Source organism: Macaca thibetana, chromosome 8, assembly GCF_024542745.1.
Source record: "Macaca thibetana thibetana isolate TM-01 chromosome 8, ASM2454274v1, whole genome shotgun sequence".
In the NCBI taxonomy this organism is placed as follows: domain Eukaryota; kingdom Metazoa; phylum Chordata; class Mammalia; order Primates; family Cercopithecidae; genus Macaca; species Macaca thibetana.
In genome coordinates this window covers 83830051-83851893 of record NC_065585.1, presented here as the reverse complement: position 1 = coordinate 83851893, position 21843 = coordinate 83830051, and the positions used below count along the sequence as shown (strand labels likewise).

General features: G+C 41.9%; 1 protein-coding gene across 8 annotated transcripts in view; it reads left to right on the top strand.

Annotated features, from left to right (window-relative positions):
* The window catches only part of CHD7 (chromodomain helicase DNA binding protein 7), a 192035-nt gene extending 180298 nt beyond the window's left edge, over window positions 1-11737 (top strand). For 7 of the 8 annotated variants that reach the window (XM_050802155.1, XM_050802151.1, XM_050802157.1 and 4 more), the window contains 4 exons: window positions 528-749; window positions 1831-1971; window positions 2314-2418; window positions 4801-11737. In XM_050802155.1, coding sequence (XP_050658112.1) covers window positions 528-749; window positions 1831-1971; window positions 2314-2418; window positions 4801-5721 — 1389 coding nt within the window. In that variant the 3' untranslated portion in view covers window positions 5722-11737. The remainder of the gene's footprint in view (window positions 1-527; window positions 750-1830; window positions 1972-2313; window positions 2419-4800) is intronic. The other variant, XM_050802156.1, reaches the window with a different exon arrangement.
* Window positions 11738-21843: the final 10106 nt, after the last annotated feature.

Sequence of the window (21843 nt, the reverse complement as noted above, 5' to 3'; positions counted from 1 at the left end):
CTTAGGGTTTCAAAGCATGGAACCTTAGTGGACTATACATTTTTTACCTTCTTACTATTCTACAGTGTGAAGAATGATATAAAAGTTTCGTCTTCTAACTTTTTTTTTCTTTTTTTTTGAGAAAAAGTCTCACTCTATCGCCTAGGCTGGGGTGCAGTGGCGCAATCTCTGCTCACTGCAACCTCTGCCTCCTGAGTTCAAGTGATTCTCCTGCCCCAGCCTCCCAGGTAACTGGGATTACAGGCAAGCACCACCATGCCTGGCTATTTTTTGTATTTTTTATAACTCCTGACCTCAGGTGATCCATCCACCTCAGTCTCCCAGAGTGCTGGGATTACAAGCGTGAGCCACTGCACCCAGCCTCTTTTTCTGACTTTTAATAGCTGTTCCCAAACTGACATTGTTTCTAGTAACTATTTTCCCTTTTTGATCAAAGATCCATTCTAGGATAGCATTTTCTTGAAATAGGACATTGTCAGAGGCTCTCTCTTTGTGTGAGAATTCATACCATTGTGAACTTTCTGCAGGAGGATGCTGAGGTGACCAAAGCTTTTGAAGAAGATATAGAGACCCCACCAACAAGAAACATTCCTTCTCCCGGACAGCTGGACCCAGACACACGGATCCCTGTTATCAATCTCGAAGATGGGACAAGGCTGGTGGGGGAAGATGCTCCTAAAAATAAGGATTTAGTTGAATGGCTGAAGCTGCACCCTACTTACACTGTTGATATGCCAAGTTATGTACCAGTGAGTATTGCAGAGTTTAGAGTTGGAAGGAATATTGCAGGCCGGTCCACTTCATTCCCTTACAACATAGAAATCCCTGAAAGCTGGTCCCTCTGCCTTTTCCTTGAATGTTTCCTGGTCTCAAACATTTCCCAGGTCTTTGTTGTTGAATCTTCTTCATTTCAGATACTAGCTTTAGGTCTGTCTTACTGAAGGCAGCCTTATGGTTATTTGAAGATGTGCATTATGCATTTCCTTACTGTTTGCTTCTCCCGTCAAACTCATGTGACTTCTTCAGTTATTCTTTCCATGGCATTGTTTCCAGGCGGTCTTAGTATTGGGGTAACACTCTTGAATGCACTTTCTCTAGTCTCCAGACAAGGCTTCGCCATCCCAGAGTGCTATGAAGCCATTACTTCCAGAGATTTGACCAGTTAGTGCAGCCCAAGATTGTATTAGCTGCTTTTACGGCAACTAACGCTGGTGCCTTATATTAAACATTAGACAGTTCATATCTCCAAATGGTTTGTCACACAAACTGTTTGCTGGCTAGCAATGCAAGTCTTTTGCTTTCCAAATTTATGTGATTGATTTTTAAAAACTTAAATGTGGGGTTTTACATTTTATTTTGTTGTGTTATTTTGTTTGTTCAGCCTAGTGTTCTTGCCACTCAGAATGTACCCCTGCCCCCTCACAAGATCTGTCTATTTGCTGGTTAGTTCCCATTACAGACAGTCTCATGTTGTTGATGGGGTATCATCTCTTGTGTTCATTCAAGCCACTAACTAGAAATTAGTAAAAGTACTATAGAAAGCCTCCTTTAAAAATATCACAATTTGGTTAAACATTTAAAGAAAAACTTTAAGTGAGCTTATTGATAGACAAAAGGAAAAGCCAGCACTTACATGTTCCTTAATGGACAGGGGTAAAGAAGGAGTTTTTTCTTTCAAAGAGAAGAATATGGTTTCTAATATTAATAATTAAAATGATTCTTGAAACTTCCATAATAATTGAAGATGATCTGACAGTTTTCTTTGGCATTTATATAGAGAAGACTAAGTACTAAATACCAGTTTTACTAAATATGTTTTTTCTTTTGCAGAAGAATGCAGATGTGCTATTTTCCTCATTTCAGAAACCGAAACAGAAACGACATAGATGTCGAAACCCTAATAAATTGGATATAAACACTTTGACGGGAGAAGAAAGGGTGCCTGTTGTCAATAAACGAAATGGGAAGAAGGTAAACGCTGGGAAAGGGAACTGATCACTATGTGATTTCTTAGCCCAGAAAGAAGTGTTTTATCCTGCCCTCTTCTATAAGGGAAAAGAATCCTGTCTGCCAGATTGTGTGTGTGTGTGTGTGTGTGTGTGTGTGTGTGTGTGTGTGTATTAACAGAGAGGAGAGGGAAGACTGTGTTTTTAATCATTTGTCAAATGCCTCTACCCAGATGGGTGGAGCTATGGCGCCTCGTGTGTGTGTGTGTGTGTGTGTGTGTGTGTGTGTGTGTGTGTGTGTGTGTGTATTAACAGAGAGGAGAGGGAAGACTGTGTTTTTAATCATTTGTCAAATGCCTCTACCCAGATGGGTGGAGCTATGGCGCCTCCGATGAAGGATCTACCCAGGTGGCTAGAAGAAAATCCTGAATTTGCAGTTGCTCCAGACTGGACTGATATAGTTAAGCAATCTGTAAGTACAAACTGCATTTCTGTCAAGAAAGGTAGCTATACAAAACTGTTTTCCCGAGTCTTTCTTGTTTTCTGTTGGGCATTAATTATTCAGTTGTAACTTATTCTTAGCTTAAAAGAATTGACATAATACATCATTTTCATACATCATTTCATACATCATTAATATATCATTTCTTACATCAATACATCATTAATCCAAAGTGAATTCATTTGTCAGCTCCAATTTAAAAGGTTTGTATGGAAACATACATTCACAGTCTTGGAGGTAGACTTCTCCAAGGGGAACTGCCCCAGGTAAGTCTACTTAACAGCTCACCTGTGGAATGGGATGTATGGTGGTTGAGATCATTAAGATTAACTGTGATTTCTGATTTAAGAAAAACAACAAAAAAATACAACAGTTCTACCTAAAAGATTTTGTTATTACTAGCTTTTTAAAAGTTCATTCATGACATGCTGATTATTTGTTTTAATTATACATTAAAACTGACTTTTCTTTCAGTGTAACGTTCTGTCAGTCTTAACACACGTGTGAGTTTGTGAACTGACACCTTAGTCAGAATAGGGTTCCATCCCCCTACCCCCTCAAGTTCCCTCATACTGTCCTTTCCCCTACCCCCAGCCCCTGGCTGCCACTGACCTGTTCTCCATCCCTGTCTTTTTGAGAATGTCATAAAATGTAAGCATGAAGGACATAAGTTTGGAAGAACTGAGCAATTTCTTTTGCTCATCATATGGAAGGTCATCGATGGTCACGTGTCACAGTTCGCTCCTTTCTGTTGCCGAGTAGCTCTCTCCATTGCATAGATGTGACACTGCACGGCTTAGCCCTCACACGCTGAAGGACATCTGGGTTATTTCCTGATTTTTGAAACTATGACTAGAGCTGCTATAAGCAATTGTGTACAGGTTTTGGTGTGAACATAAGTATTCATTTTTCTAGGGTAGATAATAAAATATAATTACATTTTCCATATTTCAAAAATACTTTTTCTCTTACACATATTTGAAATATCCAAAATAACACATTATAGAGGGGATAAAACATCCTGGGTTTATATTATGTTACACTATTTCATAAATTTTCTCCCATACAATATCTTTTTTGTTTGTTTGTTTTTTGAGGCAAGGTCTTTGTCACCCAGACTGGAGTGCAGTGGCAAAATCACAGCTCACTACAGCCTCAACCTCCCAGGCTCAAGCAATCCTCCACCTCAGCCTCCCAAGCAGCTGGGACTACAGGCACACATCACCAAGCTTGGCTAGTTTTTGTATTTTTTGTAGAGAAGGCATTTTGCCACATTGCCCAGGCTGGTCTCGAACTCACCTCAAGCAGTCTGTCTGCCATGACCTCCCAAAGTGCTCAGATTACAGGTGTGAGCCACTGCCCAGCCAAAAAATTTTTTTAATTGACAGATATTTAATTGACAAAAATTAACTGATGAATCAAATATATATTCAAGGTGTACAGCATGGTGTTTTTTTCTTTTAAGAGACAGGGTCTTGCTCTGTCACCCAGGCTGGAGTGCAATGGTGTAATCATAGCTCACTTGGCAGCCTCAAACTCCTGGGCTCAAGCAGTCCTCCCATCTCAGCCTCCTGATTAGCCAAGTAGCTGAGATGACAAGCATATGCCACCACACCTGGATAATTTTTTTTAATTTCATAGAGATAGGGTCTTGCTATGTGCCCCAGGCTGGTCTCAGACTCCTGGGCTCAAGAAATCCTCTCTAATCTTGGCCTCCCAAAGTGTCGGGATTACAAGCATGAGCCACGGCACCTGGCTTCAAGTGATGATTTGATATAATTATACATTATGTACTTTCCTTTATAAAAATGTGTTATGGGTACATAGTAGGTGTATATATAGGGTACATGAGATATTTTTGTACAAGCACACAGTGCATAATAATCACTTTGGGTAGATGAGGTATGCATCACCTCAAGCATTTACCCTTTGTATTACAAACAATGCGATTATACTCTTTTAGTTATTTTAAAACATACAATAAATTATTGTTGACTATGTAGTCACCCTGTTGTTACCGAAAACTAGATCTTACTCATCCTGTCTAACTTTATTTTTGTACCCCATCATGTACTTCCTGATGTATGATTTCTTGAGTTAGTTATGGATGCAGCTAACTTGACATTTACCTCACTGATGAGTAGCCTTGAGCAATTTTTCTGCAGTTCAGCAAGCTAACATAATAATAAAAACAAGTTTTGCTGTCATTAAGTTTTATCATTGAGCTGTTAGAAGGGAAGAACTACTTAGGTCTTTCTATTTGGAATGGCAGGTTCACCACAGAGGCTCACATTGAGATCAAGTTGTCTTCGGCAGCCTTTATAGCCATTGTTTGCCTCCCCTCTCCTCCAGGGTTTTGTTCCCGAGTCGATGTTTGACCGCCTTCTCACTGGGCCTGTGGTGCGGGGAGAGGGAGCGAGCAGAAGAGGAAGAAGGCCCAAAAGTGAGATTGCCAGAGCAGCCGCGGCCGCTGCTGCTGTGGCCTCCACGTCAGGGATCAACCCTTTGCTGGTGAACAGCCTGTTTGCTGGAATGGACCTGACGAGCCTTCAGAATCTCCAGAATCTCCAGTCGCTCCAGCTGGCAGGCCTCATGGGCTTCCCTCCAGGACTGGCAACAGCTGCCACCGCCGGAGGCGATGCGAAGAACCCTGCTGCTGTGCTGCCCCTGATGCTGCCAGGAATGGCGGGCCTGCCCAACGTGTTTGGCTTGGGCGGGCTGTTGAATAACCCTCTGTCAGCTGCTACTGGAAACACCACTACTGCTTCTAGTCAAGGAGAACCGGAAGACAGCACTTCAAAAGGAGAGGAGAAAGGAAATGAGAATGAAGACGAGAACAAAGACTCTGAGAAAAGCACAGATGCTGTTTCGGCTGCTGACTCTGCGAATGGATCTGTTGGTGCTGCTACTGCCCCGGCCGGATTGCCCTCAAACCCACTAGCCTTCAACCCTTTCCTCCTGTCCACCATGGCCCCAGGCCTCTTCTACCCATCCATGTTTCTACCTCCAGGACTGGGGGGATTGACGCTGCCTGGGTTCCCAGCATTGGCAGGACTTCAGAATGCCGTGGGCTCGAGCGAAGAAAAGGCTGCTGCTGACAAGGCCGAGGGAGGACCCTTTAAAGATGGAGAGACCCTTGAAGGCAGCGATGCCGAGGAGAGCCTGGATAAGACTGCAGAGTCCTCCCTCTTAGAAGACGAAATAGCACAGGGTGAAGAGCTAGACTCACTTGATGGGGGGGACGAAATAGAAAACAATGAAAATGATGAATAACCAGTACCAGTTCCAGTTCAAGTGTTTAAAACTTTTGACAAGTGGTAGTCCTACTGTTTACACTCACAGTTAATGTTCATACCTAGTTTTATAAGCTGTTCTGTAACATAGTGTAGCAAAAAAAAAAAAAAGTTCAAGTCATGTTATACAGGTGTGTCAAAAGGTATCTTGGTCATTAAGTATTGTGCAGTGCATTATTTATTATCCCTAGGAGAGATGAAATTTGAGAGGTGATCATGTCTTTTTAAGGAAACTTACATAATGCTCTGCTTTTTTTTTTCTCTTGGTACCATTGGTATTATAATAAAGAGCAATTTGTAACTGAGTGGCACTAATGGAAGAAGGTGCTGCTCAAAGGAAGTATGAAGTTATATATTTAATTTTTTAATTTTAATTTTTAATTTTTTTGCTGTGAAGGTCAAGCTGAAATTTACCATACATATCATCCTTGCTCATTTGTTTCCCTTTTTGACTGTATGGGGTTCCCACACTCGCGCATCCACACACATCCACCCACTCTGACAATCTCCACGCTAGTGTGAACGCCTCTGTCCCGAGGCGCAGCAATAATAAGGCAGCTGTTGAATGTGAAGGGTCCCTTTGGAAAACTCACCTACTGGGAGGGTTCTTGCCAGACAGAACTACAGTTCCATTGTCTTGTGGTCTTGTAATGCACTGGTAAAAACAAAATAAATAGATGAATAAATAAAGAGTGAGAGAAGAGAGAATCAGGTACCTTTTTTAAATTAAAGGACTTTGTTACTTTAGCCACAAAGCTAAAACAGCATTACCTCAGCTCTAAACTAGCCTTGAAGTTTACAGACATGACTTTGTAAATGTATTGTTTTTCTTTGTTGTGATGTCCTTTTATTTTTTTCTTGGAAAACTGCTATCATGTAAGATAAAATGTAAATTGCTGCCAACTGTAGTAATGATGCTTTTAATAAAAGTGACCCATGATATGCAGAGATGTAATTATAGAATGTAGTATATAGGGAAACTGGTGTTCACTCTATTTTTTGTATTCGCAATAGATGCAAATACAGCATTCTGGCTTTTGTAGTTTCTTGATATATCCTCTTATACTAGATTAGCTTTTAGTAATACACTAAACTGTCTCCAAGACTAGACAGGAAAGAAAACCTTGAATTACTCTCACATAATTCCACTCCAGATATCTCAACAGAAATGCATACAAAAAGCTCCTATTACTCCCTCAAAAGGGCATCTGAGACTGAGAATACTTAGAAATGTGTGCAGCGTGTGATAATGTGGTACACTGAAGAACAAAAGGGCAAAAGAAAAATGAGGCTTTAATAGGCACAATATCTAGGTCATTTATCCTTGGTTAATGGGTAGAAAAACACAATGCAGTAGTGTCAGCAAGGGACACAAAGGCACTCTGGTGTCCTGCAGACCAGCGCTCGATGCCAGGAACCAGTGTGTGGAAAAACCCATGTGGAATTGAAACAGACCGACTTAAGCACGCACGCGCGCACGCACGGTCTCAGGAGCTACTGATTTGTGGACCCCTTTTCGACCTTTGATATTTAAAGTAAAATATAATTTGAGATCTACTGTTTTCACCTTTTTATGTCACCTGAACCAACACAAAGCCATATTTTCATCCAGTTAAAAAGCAGAGGAAGGGATGTGGACGAGAGTGTTTTGTGTGTGTTGCCTTCCTCCACACCCTCCCCCCAGGACGTCCGCACACAGTCCACCCCCAGCCAGTGTGCTGCCAGACAGGTGGTCCAAATTCCTCCCAGACAATGAGATTCAGTTCATTTATGCCCCTTAATGATTCTGGGAAAGGAACAACCTGAACCGTCCACCTTACAGATCCTGTGATGGCTTTTATTTATCATCACCGTTGTCTGCTGAAAGTGAATGGGCTGTGCACATTGGAGGAAAGTGCCTTGAAGAGAATATTTTTTGAAAGGGAATTATTCAAACACCGAAAAGTAAAACTAGATCTGCCTAAAGTATAGGGAATTTAAGTATTTGAGTAACAAAGATGTTAGCAGGGAGAATTTGCTTAATAAAATGAGTCATTAAAGGGTGTTTTTTAAAAGTTCTTTGTAGTATTGGAAATTTTCCTATGAGCCTCTGTAAATAGAGAATATAACGTGACACTGTTAGAATAAGATTTGAAGAGCATTGATGATCTTCAAAGCCATCAGTTGCTCATGGCCAGAGGACCCCTGAGTTGATGGGGCTCACTGGCTTGTTATGTGCACCTTCCAGCATCTGTTGACATGGCTTTAACGTCATTCACATTTTCATATTGGAAAATGCATTTTGTTCTTCCAGTGAAATTCATTCTTGGTAGTAGATCTTGAATCTACCTAAGTTAGAAGCATTTTATTTTTGTTGTTTTTAGGCGGAGTCTCACTGTCGCCCAGGCTGGAGTGCAGTGGTGTGATCTCGGCTCACTGCAGGCTCCGTCTCCTGCGTTCACGCCATTCTCCTGTCTCAGCCTCCCTAGTAGCTGGGACTACAGGCGCCTGCCACCATGCTCAGCTAATTTTTTTGTATTTTTAGTAGAGACGGGATTTCACCGTGTTAGCCAGGATGGTCTGGATCTCCTGACCCTTGTGATCCGCCCGCCTCGGCCTCCCAAAGTGCTGGAATTACAGGCATGAGTAAGAAGTATTTTCAATTCAGTGAGATACTAATGGGTGTGATGGTGTGCCTAGCGTGGAGGAAGCACTGAGCTGCCAAGGGTTCTCCTGGCATTGCTCCCTGATGGAAGTGCTGTTCTTCCCTGAGGAGGCTGAGGCCCGGGTGTTGGTATCACTGCCAGCAGTTAAGTGCGGGAGCAGGACTTGAACTCAGGCCGTCTGACTGCAGAAGCCTGTGTATATGCTCCTAAAACACTGCACTTTTAGGTCTCTGAAAGAAAATCATGACATAAGGATGACTGAAAGTTTGCTGTTTTTCCCCCTTCATAACATCTGAAGTTTGAGGTTGGGAATTAAGAGAAAGTCTTGAATTAGAGCCTTAACTCTGGCTAAGGAAATGAATCCCACCTACCTCATTTAAATTTGGATTTATTTTGCCCCACAAATACTTCTATTTTATAAAGAAATCAAGTCTTTAAAAAGAATTTGTCCAAATAAGTTACTGAGATAGTAAATTGCTAGCCTGGTATTTGAACCCTGATTGATCTAACTCCAAAGCCCAGGCTCCTAAGCACTGTGCTAGTGTAATTAACATTCATCAGCAACATTGGGTGCTGTGTGCTAGAGGCTGTGCTGGGAATATAGAAATGAAAGCAAACAGACTAGTCCCCTGCCGTCATGCAGCTTATATCCTAGTACGAAGAGATGGATAACAGAATACAAATAAAATGTTTGCAGAGCAAGGAAGACTTAAATAAGGTGATAGGATGGCCAGGAAAGAGCTCTCTATGGAGGAGACAGCTCACACCTGAGTGATGAGCAGTAGGCAGACTGAGATGTAGTTGGAGAATGGTCCAGACTAAAGGAATGACAAATGCAAAGACCTTGAGTTGGTAATGAGCTTGGAATAAGGAGTGGAGAGGCCATCTGCTTTGAAAACTTGGGAGGCATGGTCAGATTACATAGGGCCTGGATGGCCCTGGTGGAGGATTTGGGTTTCATGCTAAGTGCTGTAGAAAGTCTTCTGAAGGTTTTATGCAGAAAAAATGGTCATTTTCTTGTTTTTGAAAGATCATTATGTCTGCAGTTCAAAAAACTCCCTTGTAAAGGGGAGTCAGGAATTCCAGTTGTGAGATGGCTGTAGCAGCCTTGGGTCAAGGTAGTGGGCAGTAATGGAGAATGAAAGCCGTGGATGGACTTGGGATATGTTTTGAAGAGGTAGACCCTCCAATTTAAATGAACTTCTCAGTGAATAATTTGTATTCTTCAGGACTACTACTAAAAACTAACAGATAAAGAACGTCCACCATGCTGTTTTTTTTAAAATAAGAATGTTGTGATTACTGTTAGAAGATACTGGGAAAAGAAATTTTTCCATCATGTCTATTACAAAATTTTCTTTTTAGTTCAATGAAAATTATTTGTTAATTATCTGTGGGAAGAGTTTTTAGAAATTACTTCTGACAGAGGAGGTGAGAATGAGTGTTGTTGAAGCAATGTGTGTTACAGCAAACATCTCTGTGTCTCTAGGGCCATCAATAAATTTAAATTAGGAAGCAAAACAATGTAAATGACTTCTAACAAGCGCTTAAAAGTTAGAATACATCTTATTCATTCAACTTGGCTCTCTAATGAGCAATTTTATGTTTTCTTAAGCACAGGTAAGATTTACCACAGTTTTACAGATGTAGTAAAATAAGCTACATTTGGCAAAATAGATGAATAAATTACCTTCTGAAATATTTTACCTAATGTAAGACTCTAAGCATTTCATCACTGAGATTTTTGGCAGAGGAGCCGCTTAATTTGAAGATTTTCTGGTAAGGGTTAGGATGATCGTTTTCTAAGTATTGTAAGTTATTTTATGCAGTGCAACATAGCGCCACCGTCCCGATAGATCTATTGGTCTATAAACCTTGTTTTGGATCTACAGATGTAGAGTTGAATTTTAATTTGGATCTCCTTAATCAAATGTGTACTATGTAATTTAAATGAAATTAAAGAATAAGGTAGTGAAAAAATTTCAAATATTTTTACATCTAATATCTTTACTTTCAGAACTATTTACTTTTTTTTTTTTTTTTTTAAATGGTGTCTTGCTCTGTCACCCAGGCTAGAGAGCAGTGGCATGACCTCGGCTCACTGCAACCTTCGCCTTCCGTGTTCAAGATTCTCCTGCTTCAGCCTCCTGAATAGCGGGGCCTATAGGCATCTGCCACCATGCCCGGCTAATTTTTGTATGTTTAGTAGAGATGAGATTTCACCATGTTTGCCAGACTGGTCTCAAACTCCTGACCTCAAATGATCTGCCTGCCTCAGTTCCCAAAGTGCTGGGCTTACAGGCGTGAGCCACCGCGCCCGGCAGAATGATTTACTCTAAAAATGTGTTTAGCTCCTAAGCAGGTTGAAATATTCTTCACTTGAACAAAGATGGCAGAATCCCATTTCACATGTTTGCAGGCATGCTACTTAAGTGTGCTGGTGCCTCTCCACAGTTGGATCCTGCTGTGAGCCTTCCCTTCTCATGAGGTCCTTCCTGGGCTCCAAGACAAATGTCATGATAAATTTGGAGTTGTAGCTAAAGGACAGCCTAATAGTTTTCTAATGTATAATAAATAGTAGCACTAAGTCAAAATACTGCTTAGGAATCACTTTATACTCCAGGTGGCTTCCTCCATTGTCCCCTTGCCGCCTCTGCATTTTGATCTGAAAGCTCGATTTCAAGATTACAAATGAGAGAAACCTGATTCTCTTCTGTGACAGGAGCCAGGTACTGCAATGGTTTGCAATCCAAAACCTCATAATTGTCAGCCTCAGTTCAAGAGACATCAACTTGGTTATAGGCTGGATGACTGAAACCTAAGCAGGCTGTAAATTTAATAGTTTAAGGGAGTGCACATGACAGTTTGGAAAACTCATCCTGTTTGACATGTTTCACCATGTTTCCCTAGGAATTGGGAAGCTCAACATTTCAGAATTCAGCATTTGTGTTTGTTAATAGGCACTGGTGAGTTCATCCACACCACACCCTGGTAAGTTAGGCCAGTCTTGTTGCCACCACCCCTTCACCAGGTGAGGCAGGGTCATTTGCCCAAGGCCGAGTAGTACACAAGTGTGGTGGCCAGAACTAGAATTCAGACTTTTCCAGCGAATGTGGTGGCTAGCTGTGGCCCATCTGTTTTAGGATAAACCCATCATCAATGTTAATTCAGGTCCAGGATCTTAAACAAAAACCTAAAATAGATCAAGCTACAAGGTATTTTAATAAACAACTGATGGTGTGATCTGAAGAACAAATCAGAAAGTTCCAGAATCTCATGCTGCATCACAGAAGTGATTATTGAAGAATGCCTGAAAGATGCTCAAGTAAAAAAAAAAAAAAAAATTAACAAGCAGGCTTTATATCCATGCTGAGTTAATGATATGATCTATGCAACCGACAATCTGAATATTTCTGCACGTTACTGAGGATATTCTCTAGGATTTCTGGATAGTGAATATTGCCCTTTCTTCTACCTTGTATCTGAATGGCCCTAAAAGCCAGCCCCAGCTTGTAGAAATTGAGATGACAAAGTCTGGAACCTATGGTTCCTACAAGGATGGAAAATAGCCCCAGCAGAACAGTGTTGCTTCATCTGTCCCCACCCACGGGGCTTTCCTAGGCTATTGTAGCTCTCACAGCGGATTTGCATATCTGTAGCTGCAGAGCTAATGTTCTCTCTCTAGGCTCAGGGGGCCCTGCAAGGCAGCTCCATGGTCCTTTCCATCTTATTGTGAGAGTTGGTGGAAAATGAGAGGCGGCCATTGTGTCTGACTGCGGAGGCATTGTTCTTCCCCCGAGGAGGCTGGCCTGTTTCTCAGCTCCCGGTTTCTGCTCCTCCAGCCATGGCTAGCTTCTGAGGAACAGCTGGACTGACTCAGAATTGCCCCAAGGGTTACTTAAAACCATGAAAAAAATTTTACTCTCCAAAACATAAAGTTACAAACTGCCCCCCACAAACTCCTTTTCTTGGGAGTCCCAGTTTGCATAGAACCTGTGTGTTCTGTTAGTAACACAGCCGTGGCAACTCAATGACAAAGTGCTGGCTTGCCCATCGGCCCCCAGCCCCTAGTCCCCTTTGCGAAAAGAATTTCATTGACCATCAGAATACGTGGTGATGGCAGTGGGGGATAAAATTAAAGCAGAAAATGTCCCTTTACATTTCAACCATAAAACCATCTGTTGCTGAGGACTGTGCAGGTATCAATTGTTTATGATCATTAAAATCTTGCTGTTGGGGATAGTAACTACAAAAACCTGAATATCGTTTACGATGTCGATGTCGGGGAAACCAAAGCTTTTTGTATTTATGTTGCTTTCTTATGTGTTTGGGGGCAGGCCAAATGAGCAAAACAACAGTGGCCTTCCAAGGTGCATAAGCCTAGGAGAACATGCTGTGAAATATATGCAAGAAGAAGAGCAACTTTGAGAATCACTTGGTGTTTCTTGTATTTGGAGCTCAAATGACTAAATGGCCAAAATGTCATCTCCAGCTGACATGCTTCCAGCATGCCTGTGCTGGTCAGAAAGCTTACCCAAATTAGTTTACAATTTTATTTTGTACTACGATATACCCGCTTCTGGACACGCATCTGCAGATTTTAGGTGCATGCTGATCTGGCACATTTATTCTCATGGATTGTATGTACAGGGCTTGATGTGCTCCCTGCCTTCAAGGAGATGCTGAAATCCACAACAACTTGAAGGGTTAGACAAACTTACTGTTTTAATAGCTGTTACAGGTACAAATTATCCTAGCCACTTGATTGTCAGCTGTGGCTAAATGTGTTGAATAATGAGGAAGGTACTGAGCCCAGAGACCCTGGGAGAGGACATGTGGATTTGATCGGTTGTCCTTGCTCCTTGTAATTTTAGCTTCCTGCACCAGATCACTATCCAGAACAGGAACAGCTTTAAACTAATCTCGTTTTGCTTTAAGTATAAACCATCTAGGCTTCTGAATTATTGCAAAAAAGAAAAAAGTTTAGTAACTTCAGTTAAATTTCTAAGACTCACATCTCTCCTGCATCAACATGATCATGATATTCCCCTTCTCTTAGGTGCTGCCGATGGTGACCTAAAAACGGAGGCAGCAATGCCCTGAGGATGGCTTCCTGTTGCTGGTGTCCACAGGTGATTTCCTTCTGTATCTAGACATTCTTGCTTGATGGACTAAATGCAGCCATGTTTTGCTTTCGGCCTTTCCACATTGAGTCTCCGCTGTCTTAGGGACGAATGTCATGGAGTTTTTTTGTGTATTAAGGACACTTTCTTTTGAAAGCCATGCCAGGGTTATGCTAAACAAAGGGAATAATAGGTAACATTCTCGTCCTTAAGTAGCAACCAATTGGGAAGTATTTAATGTGCAATTGGAGGGGCGTGTTGGAGGGTAAGGGTGAGAGAAAAAGCATATAATCAGGGTTCTTCCAGGGCCTAAGAGTGTTGCTGAGGTAGGTAATATAAACAACAGATCTGCCCGTGCTTTGCAGATTTCAGGGCATTTATCCATGCATTGTCTCAATGGATACAACTTTGAAATAGGCCAGTTGTGACTTTAGAGATTACAGAAATAAGGTTCCGTGATGCAAGGTTAGCAAGTGGTTAGCAAGACCTGCAGGCAGGTCTTTGGACTCCAGATCACATAGTGTGGTTTCTCTACCACATAATGACAGCAACCAGGTACCTCCCGCCACACACACACAGTGGCAGTGCCGTAGAGCAAGTTCGTCTCTGAGTCTCACCTTCCTCATTTGTAAATTTGGAAGCATAATAATGATAATGCCTTCCTTCTAGTGTTGTGTGAGGATTAGAAATCCCGAATATGGCCGGGCGCGGTGGCTCACACCTGTAATCCCAGCACTTTGGGAAGCTGAGGCAGATGGATCACCTGAGGTCAGGAGTTTGAGACCAGCTTGGCCAACTTGATGAAACCCCGTCTCTACTAAAAATACAAAAAATTAGCCAGGCATGGTGGCAGACACTTGTAATCCTAACTACCTGGGAGGCTAAGGTGGAAGAATTGCTTGAACCGGGGAGGTGGAGGCTGCAGTGAGCTGAGATCGTGCCACTGCACTCCAGCCTGAGCAACAGAGCAAGACTCTGTCTTGAAAAAATAAAAAAAGAAAAGAAATCCTGAATATGCAAAGTTCTTAGCGTCTGGCACTGAACTGGCACTCAATAAATGATCACTTTAAAAACTTCGCATCATTTGACAAATTCTAAAGAAGTGGTACAGGAGAGTGAAGCCTAAAAACACTGAGCAAATGGCCGGAGTGGTTTTGGCTTATAAGGAGTGTTCTATAGAAATGAGGCTTCTGCCTATCCTGAAACACAGGCAGTTCTTGGCTGAAGACAGCAGTGCAGACTTGAGCTTGGAGTGGGTGGGAAGAGGTAAGGCTTCTAGAAAGTCAGTTCTCAAACACCAGTGAGCAATACAAGTAGCCCTGGGGCCTCGTACACTTCCAGATTTGGATGAAAATTGTTTTTAAAGCTTCCCAATACTCTTATTCCAATACATTCTAATATTTTCTGTTGTATTCTATTTCATTAGAATAAGTAAATAAGAGATCATTCCCCTCTAAACTGACTTAATGATGCAGTAGTGGTTAGTTGCCTGCACTTTGAAAAATCCTGCTGTAAAACAAGGGTTCTTAACCTGGGTCCGTGGATGGGCTTTGTGGGAGGGGATGTGGATGGCCCTAAATCCCCTGAATTTGGATGCATAGTTATGTGTGCATGTATTTTTCTAGAGAGAGGGTCCCTAAATTTCGTTTGGGCCTCAAAGCACCTGTGACGTCCTTTGTGAGAGGGTAATAAGAGAGCCAGAAAAGCAGCTTTGAGTGATTGGGGATTACTTTTAATGCCACTTCAGAAATGGAAAACTGATGAAAAGCCAATCCCTGAAGAGGAGAAACCACAGGCAAATGGAACATTCCCTGCAAAATGCCTCCTGCCCAGGGGACTCTTTTCCCGCTTGTGTGACAGCCAGCAGTTGGGACAGCCTCCTTTTTCTTCTGCACCAAGTGGGGATGGTAATACCACCTTCCATGCAGGCCAGTTTTGAAGACTGAATGAGATAATGCCTGTAGAACTACTTAGACTGGTACAAAATAAACACGTTCACAATGTCAACTATTGTGCGTGCTGTCCCTGAATGGTGACAGTACCACAGAGAGTGTTGTCCCCATTGTATCTGTCCAGTGCTTTGTGAGTGTGTGTTTGTTTTTAGTGGAATGAATTCTTTTCCTCATTCATGAGCATAGAGGCTGATAGAATTTCTAGGCAATCTGAACTACCTTGAGGTCCCTCCCCTAGGCCCTCACACAAAGCCAGAAGACAGAAATTAGTCCTTTCTCCCTGTCTGGCTTCTGGAAGCTGGCCATAGGGCCTGACTGGCATCCCTGCCAAGCTAACACAGGTTCCTGGGTGGCCAAGGTGTGCCCGCCCCTGCCAGATGGCAAACAGTGCCCATGGCTGCCACGCCCTCAGCCCCAGCACACTCAGGACCACGCTCTTGTTGTTACTCACCCTTCAGTCAAAAAATCAAACAAAACACAACGGGCCCTGGAGAGCTGTCCTCAGCTTTCCTCCTTCCCAGGAGGAAGCAAAGGTGAAAGGAAAAAGGGTTTCTGCATAAGGTGCCCACTTTTGGGGAGTCTGAATTTCTGCCCTCTTATTTTATTAATATCATTTGATGCTATGCTGTTCAGTCGTGAAGGCCAGGGCTCCACACAGCAGTGACGCCTCTGGGTCCGGCGGTGGGTGGAAAGGGCGGACTGCGGCCGCGCTGGGCACAGGTGCGCGATGGATGGGGCTGCACGGTGGGCATGGAGCGCCTCTGCGGGAAACTAGCTCTTCCTTCCCAAACTCAGTTTTAAAGGGCACAGCAAGTGAGGTGCTGCTGGTTTTAACAGCTCGCGTCAGGTAAAGAATGAAGATCTATGCACGTACAGCGACTGAGGCTGTTTGTTTCTAATTGGTGTTTTTGTAAGTAGGGTTCTCACCAGAAGAAGGCACATGTGTGAGGGAGTGGACTGTGTCCTCCCCAGATGAACGCGCTGACACCAGAGCCCCAGCGCCTCAGGATGGGACTGCATTTAGAGACAGAGCCTTTAAGAGGGGATTAATGGAAAATGAGTTCGTATGGATGGGTCCTGCTCCAACCTGACTGGTGTCTATAAGAAGAGGAGATTAGGACACAGGCAGAGACGGAGGGAAGACCTCCTGAGGGCACGGGAAGAAGGCGGCCATCTACAAGCCCAGGAGAGAGGCCCCCAAGAAGCCAACCCTGCTGACCTCTTGATCTTGGACTTCCAGCCTCCAGAACGGTGAGAAAAGAGATGTCTGTTGTTTCAGCCACCCAGTCTGTGGTACCTGGTTATGGCAGCCCCAGCAAACTAATAAACTGTGTCTTTCATGAACTCATATAGCAACAGTTTACAAGCCTGGCCAACCCCATCAGAAAACGAAAAAGAAACCACCAGGTGAAGTGAAAGCAGTTCCGGTGGTGCGGCCGTTCACTCAGCGCTGTGCTGTGATCCACTAGATGGGCTCAGGCTGACGGGAGTCTGGTTGAGTCCTGCTCAGCCAATGGCAGGTTGTGTGCCACAGGCGAGCTACGTCATTTCTCTGGACCTGTTTCCCCAGATGACTGGTCGCAATAATGAGGACGAGGCGGATGGTGGTGGGGATGGATGCTAGAGCCCATTTCAGAAGGCTGCAGTGACGATTCCACCAGTTCACATGCATCAGGCACTGAGCCCTGAACCGCACCTAATAAACACTCTCCCAGCTATCAGTATTACAAACCTGAGAACTGGGGCCACATCAGGGACCCCCTCCTTTCCAGATGTGCGACCTTGATTGAAAGTCACCAGTTCCCTGGGGTTGCTCCAGTTGCACAGTGAGGGCCTCAGTGACACTTGGGGACCCTTTTGGCTCTAACATTTTATCATTCTAATAATTGTTGATATGATGAGCCATTCTTTGCAAGGAGTAGGGCAACATTTTGGTGAGTTGTGAGAAACATAATATTTTGGGGTTTTTTTCTACCCTATGTGTTCATGGTTGACAAACTCAAGTAAATAGGGATGACTTTAGGGAATGTCTGCCAGATAATTCCCCCCTTTAAAAAAAATCTGTACCCTTGGATTCTCTAAGTATTAACAAAAAAGGGAAAAAAAAGGCAAACTTCTACTTTTAAGCAGTGCAAAGTGACTGCAGTAAATCTATTTAGGTATCATCATGTTTGACTTTAAGAAAATGGCTGAGCTATGGGCAAGGTAATTCAAGAAGATATAAATGGCTGCATTATAATAAGCAGACACCTATTTTAAGCATGATCTATGTTTTTGAGAAAATTCATTACAATAAGTCTTACAATACCAACCTCTTCAATGAATTTTTCATGTCTGCATACCAAGATATATATAAAACGATCGTAATCATGTACCTTTGGGGCAATGCTGAGCGCCAGCTGTTTCAGGCATGATTTATAGGTTGCCACGCTCAAGGTTAATAATCAGGAGAAACAGGTTACAGTATGCAATGTATTTGTGTCAGGTTAGAAGTTCAGTTAGTAAGATAGCATGTTATGAGGAAGCACACACTTTTAATTATTTTCTAACTGCCCCCCACCTACATTTTTCTGCAATAAACTAAAAGTAAATTATGTTTTGCATGGGGACACCTCTGGTAAGCGCATCTTCTGGCTACTGTTGGCTTTATTTAAAGGGAAACCACAGCTAGGAATTATTAGCTGTACATATGAAAACACAGCTTGATGGTACTTAAACATCTGTGCAATGGGCCTACGTAGAAGGTATGATGGAGCTTTATAAACATCAAGCTAATTATGCCCTTACTGAATTGCAGCATTTTGCTGCTAGCAGAATTTCTAACAGGATTTTCAGAGATGTGGTATATACAAGCCACAAGCTTATCTCCAAAAGCACTAAAATGGAAGCTGCCTTTCTTTGGAGACAAAATTATTGCATCAGCTTCATTAAAATCTCAGAAATGTTCCCTTTTAAAGTAAGGCAAAAATGCATCCTGTTGACCTAGGAAACTTTTTTTTGTAATAAAGAGAAAATTTTTTTTTGTTCATACAGAGTTTAGTTCATTGTGCTCCTCGCTCATCATTGGTCTGCACGCATGACATCTCTCTCGTGTTTCCTTTGTTTCTTTCTTCTCTCTTACCCCAGGTGTTGTTCCTCAGCACCCACCCACCCAGCCACCCAGAAGCCAGATTTCTAGTGTGTTCATTACATATGTATGCATTTATTTTTGCTAGTATTTTTTCAAAATATGTAGTGTTTGTATGTGTGTGTATATACATATATATTTAATTATGTAAATGGTATCTTGTTACGTATCTCATTCTATTTTTTAAACTTGTGCAAGTTCATGTTAACACTCTGTTGAAGTCTAATTGGCATACATTATACCGACCGGTTTAGATAACTTTTGACACCTGTGAAGCATCACAACAATCAAGATAACGAACATACCTGTCTCCCACTAAGGTTTCCTCATGTTTCTGTTACTGTTACCCTCTACCCTCCCCTACCCCTTATAGCCAGGCAACCACTAATCTGCTTTCAGTGGGTTAGTTTGTATTTTCAAGAATTTTACATAAATGGAATTATATGGTATATGATACTTTTTATCTGACTTCTTTCGCAAAGCATAATTGTTCTTGAGATTCATTCATGTTGTATGCATCATTAGTTCACTTCTTTTTGTGGCTGAGGAGTATTCCATTGTATGAATATACCCATTTATTTATCTAGTCGCCTGTGGATGGACATTTGGGTTATGTCTGATTTCCAGCTCTTATAAATAAGACCACCATGAATGGCCATGTACAAGTATTTTAACAGACATATGCTTTTGTTTCTTTTAGATAAATGTATGAAAGTGGAATGTCTGGATTACATGGTAGGTTTATGTTTAACCTTTTTTTTTTTTTTTTTTTTTTTTTGAGATGGAGTCTCGCTTTGTCACCCAGGCTGGAGTGCAATGGCACGATCTTGGCTCACTGCAACCTCTGCCTCCCAGGTTCAAGTGATTCTCCTGCCTCAGCCTCCCGAGTAACTGGGATTACAGGCACCTGTCATCATGTCCAGCTAATTTTTGTATTTTTGTAGAGATGAGGTTTCACCACATTGGCCAGGCTGGTCTTGAACTCCTGACCTCAGGTGATCCGCCCACTTTGGCTTCCCAAAGTGCTGGGATTACAGGTTTGAGCCACTGTGCCTGACCTATGTTTAACTTTTTAAGAAATTGTCAAACTTTTCTGCCAAAGCGGTTGTAGCCTTATACTTTCCTATCAGAAATGTTTATGTTTTAGTTTCTCCACATACTTGTCAGCAGTTGGTATAGGCAGTTCTTTTAATTTTAGACATTCTAAAAAGCACATAGTGGCTTTTTTCTTTCTTTTCTTTTTTTTTTTTCTTTTTCTTTTTCTTTTTTTTTTTTTTTTTTTTTTTTTTTTTTTTTTTTTTTTTTTTTTCAGTCAGAGTCTTGCTTTGTCACCCAGGCTGGAGTGCAGTGGCACGAACACAGCTCACTGCAGCCTCAGCCTCCTGGGCTCAAGCGATCCTCCTGCCTCAGCCTTCCCAATACCTTGGACTAGAGGTGCATGCTAACTAACCCTCCCTTCCCTTCCCTTCCCTTCCCTTCCCTTCCCTTCCCTTCCCTTCCCTTCCCTTCCCTTCCCTTCCCTGCCCTGCCCTGCCCTGCCCTGCCCTGCCCTGCCCTGCCCTCTTTTTCTTTCTTTCTTTCTTTCTTTCTTTCTTTCTTTCTTTCTTTCTTTTTCTTTCTTTCTTTCTTTCTTTCTTTCTTTCTTTCTCTTTCTTTCTTTCTTTCTTTCTTTCTTTCTTTCTTCTTCTTTCTTTCTCTTTCTTCCTTTCTTTCTTTCCTTCTTTCTTTCTCTCTTTCTCTCTCTTTCTTTCTTTCTTTCTTTCTTTTTCTTTCTTTCTTTCTTTCTTTCTTTCTTTCTTTCTTTCTTTCTTTCTTTCTTTCTTTCTTTCCCTCCTCCTCCTCCTCCTTCTTCTTTTTCTTCTTCTTTTTTTTTCAGAGGTAGGAGCTCGCTATGTTGCCTAGGCTGGTCTTAAACTCCTGAGCTCAAGCAATCTTCCTGCCTCAGCTTCCCAAAGCACTGGGATTACAGGCACGAGCAACTGCACCTGGCCCATGGCATCTTACAATGGTTCTAATTTATATTTGTCTAATGATTAATGAAGTTGAGTATCTTTTCATGTGTTTATTTGCCATTCATCTGTCTTCTTGGTGATGTGTCTGTTCAAAATCTTTTGCCAGTTTGTAGGGCAGAGTGCTTGTTTTCTCATTATCAAGTTTTGGGAGTTATTTTTATCATCTGGATACAAGTGCTTTATCATATATACACTTTAATTTGCAACTATCTTCTCCTACTGTGTGGCTTCTTTTCACTCCCTTTAAAGTCTTTTGAAAAGCAGAAGTTTTGAGTTTTGATAAAGCACATTTTATCAATTTGTTCTTCCATGAATCATATTTTTGGTGTTGCATCTGGACTTTAGAGTTCATTCCCTTGATCTATTAATCTATGTTGATGCCGAATACCACACTATCTTGATTACTGTAGCTTTAGGACAAGTCTTGAAGTCAAGTTATGTAAGTCCTCCAACTTTATTCTTCTTTTTCAAAGTTGTTTTAGCTATTCCAGTTCCTCTGTATTGCCATATAAATGTTAAAATCAACTTGTCAATTTCTGCAAAAAATCCTCCTGAGAGTTTGCTTGAGATTATGTTGAATCTATGTATCAATTTGGGCAGAATGACATCTTAAAAATAATTGAGTTTTCCAACTCACACATCTGATTTTTAAAAAACTTTTTTCTTGTAACATTGACATTTTTAAGATTAATTTGTGTTTCTATGTGTATATACTACATTGCTTCTAACTCTCGCATGAACTCAGCATGTCTTAGTTTACTATTGTTACTATGACAAGTTATCACAAAGTTAATGACTGAAAACAATGCAAATGTATTATCTTACAGTTCTGGAGAAGTCTGAAATTTATTTTACTAGGGTATAGTTAAGGTATCGGCAAGTGATTCCTTCTGAAAGTTCTAAAAGAAGAATCTGCTTCCTTGCCTTTTTCCATTTCTAGTGGTCCCTTGTATTCTTTGGCTGTCACCCCTTCCTCCATCTTCAAAGCCTGTTGCTCCAATCTCTGCTTCAACCATCACCCTGCCTTCTCCCGACTCCTCCCGAGAACTTTTTATAGACTGGTGTGATTACATCAGGCCACCTGGGTGACCCAGGATAATCTCCCCATCTCAAGATTCTTAATTTTATCACATCTGCAAAGTAGCTTTTGCCATATAAAGTAACATTCACAGGTTCTAGGAGTTAGGGCAGGGCATCTCTGGGGATCCTTGTTCAGCCTACTGCACAGCGCCTGTGTCCACGA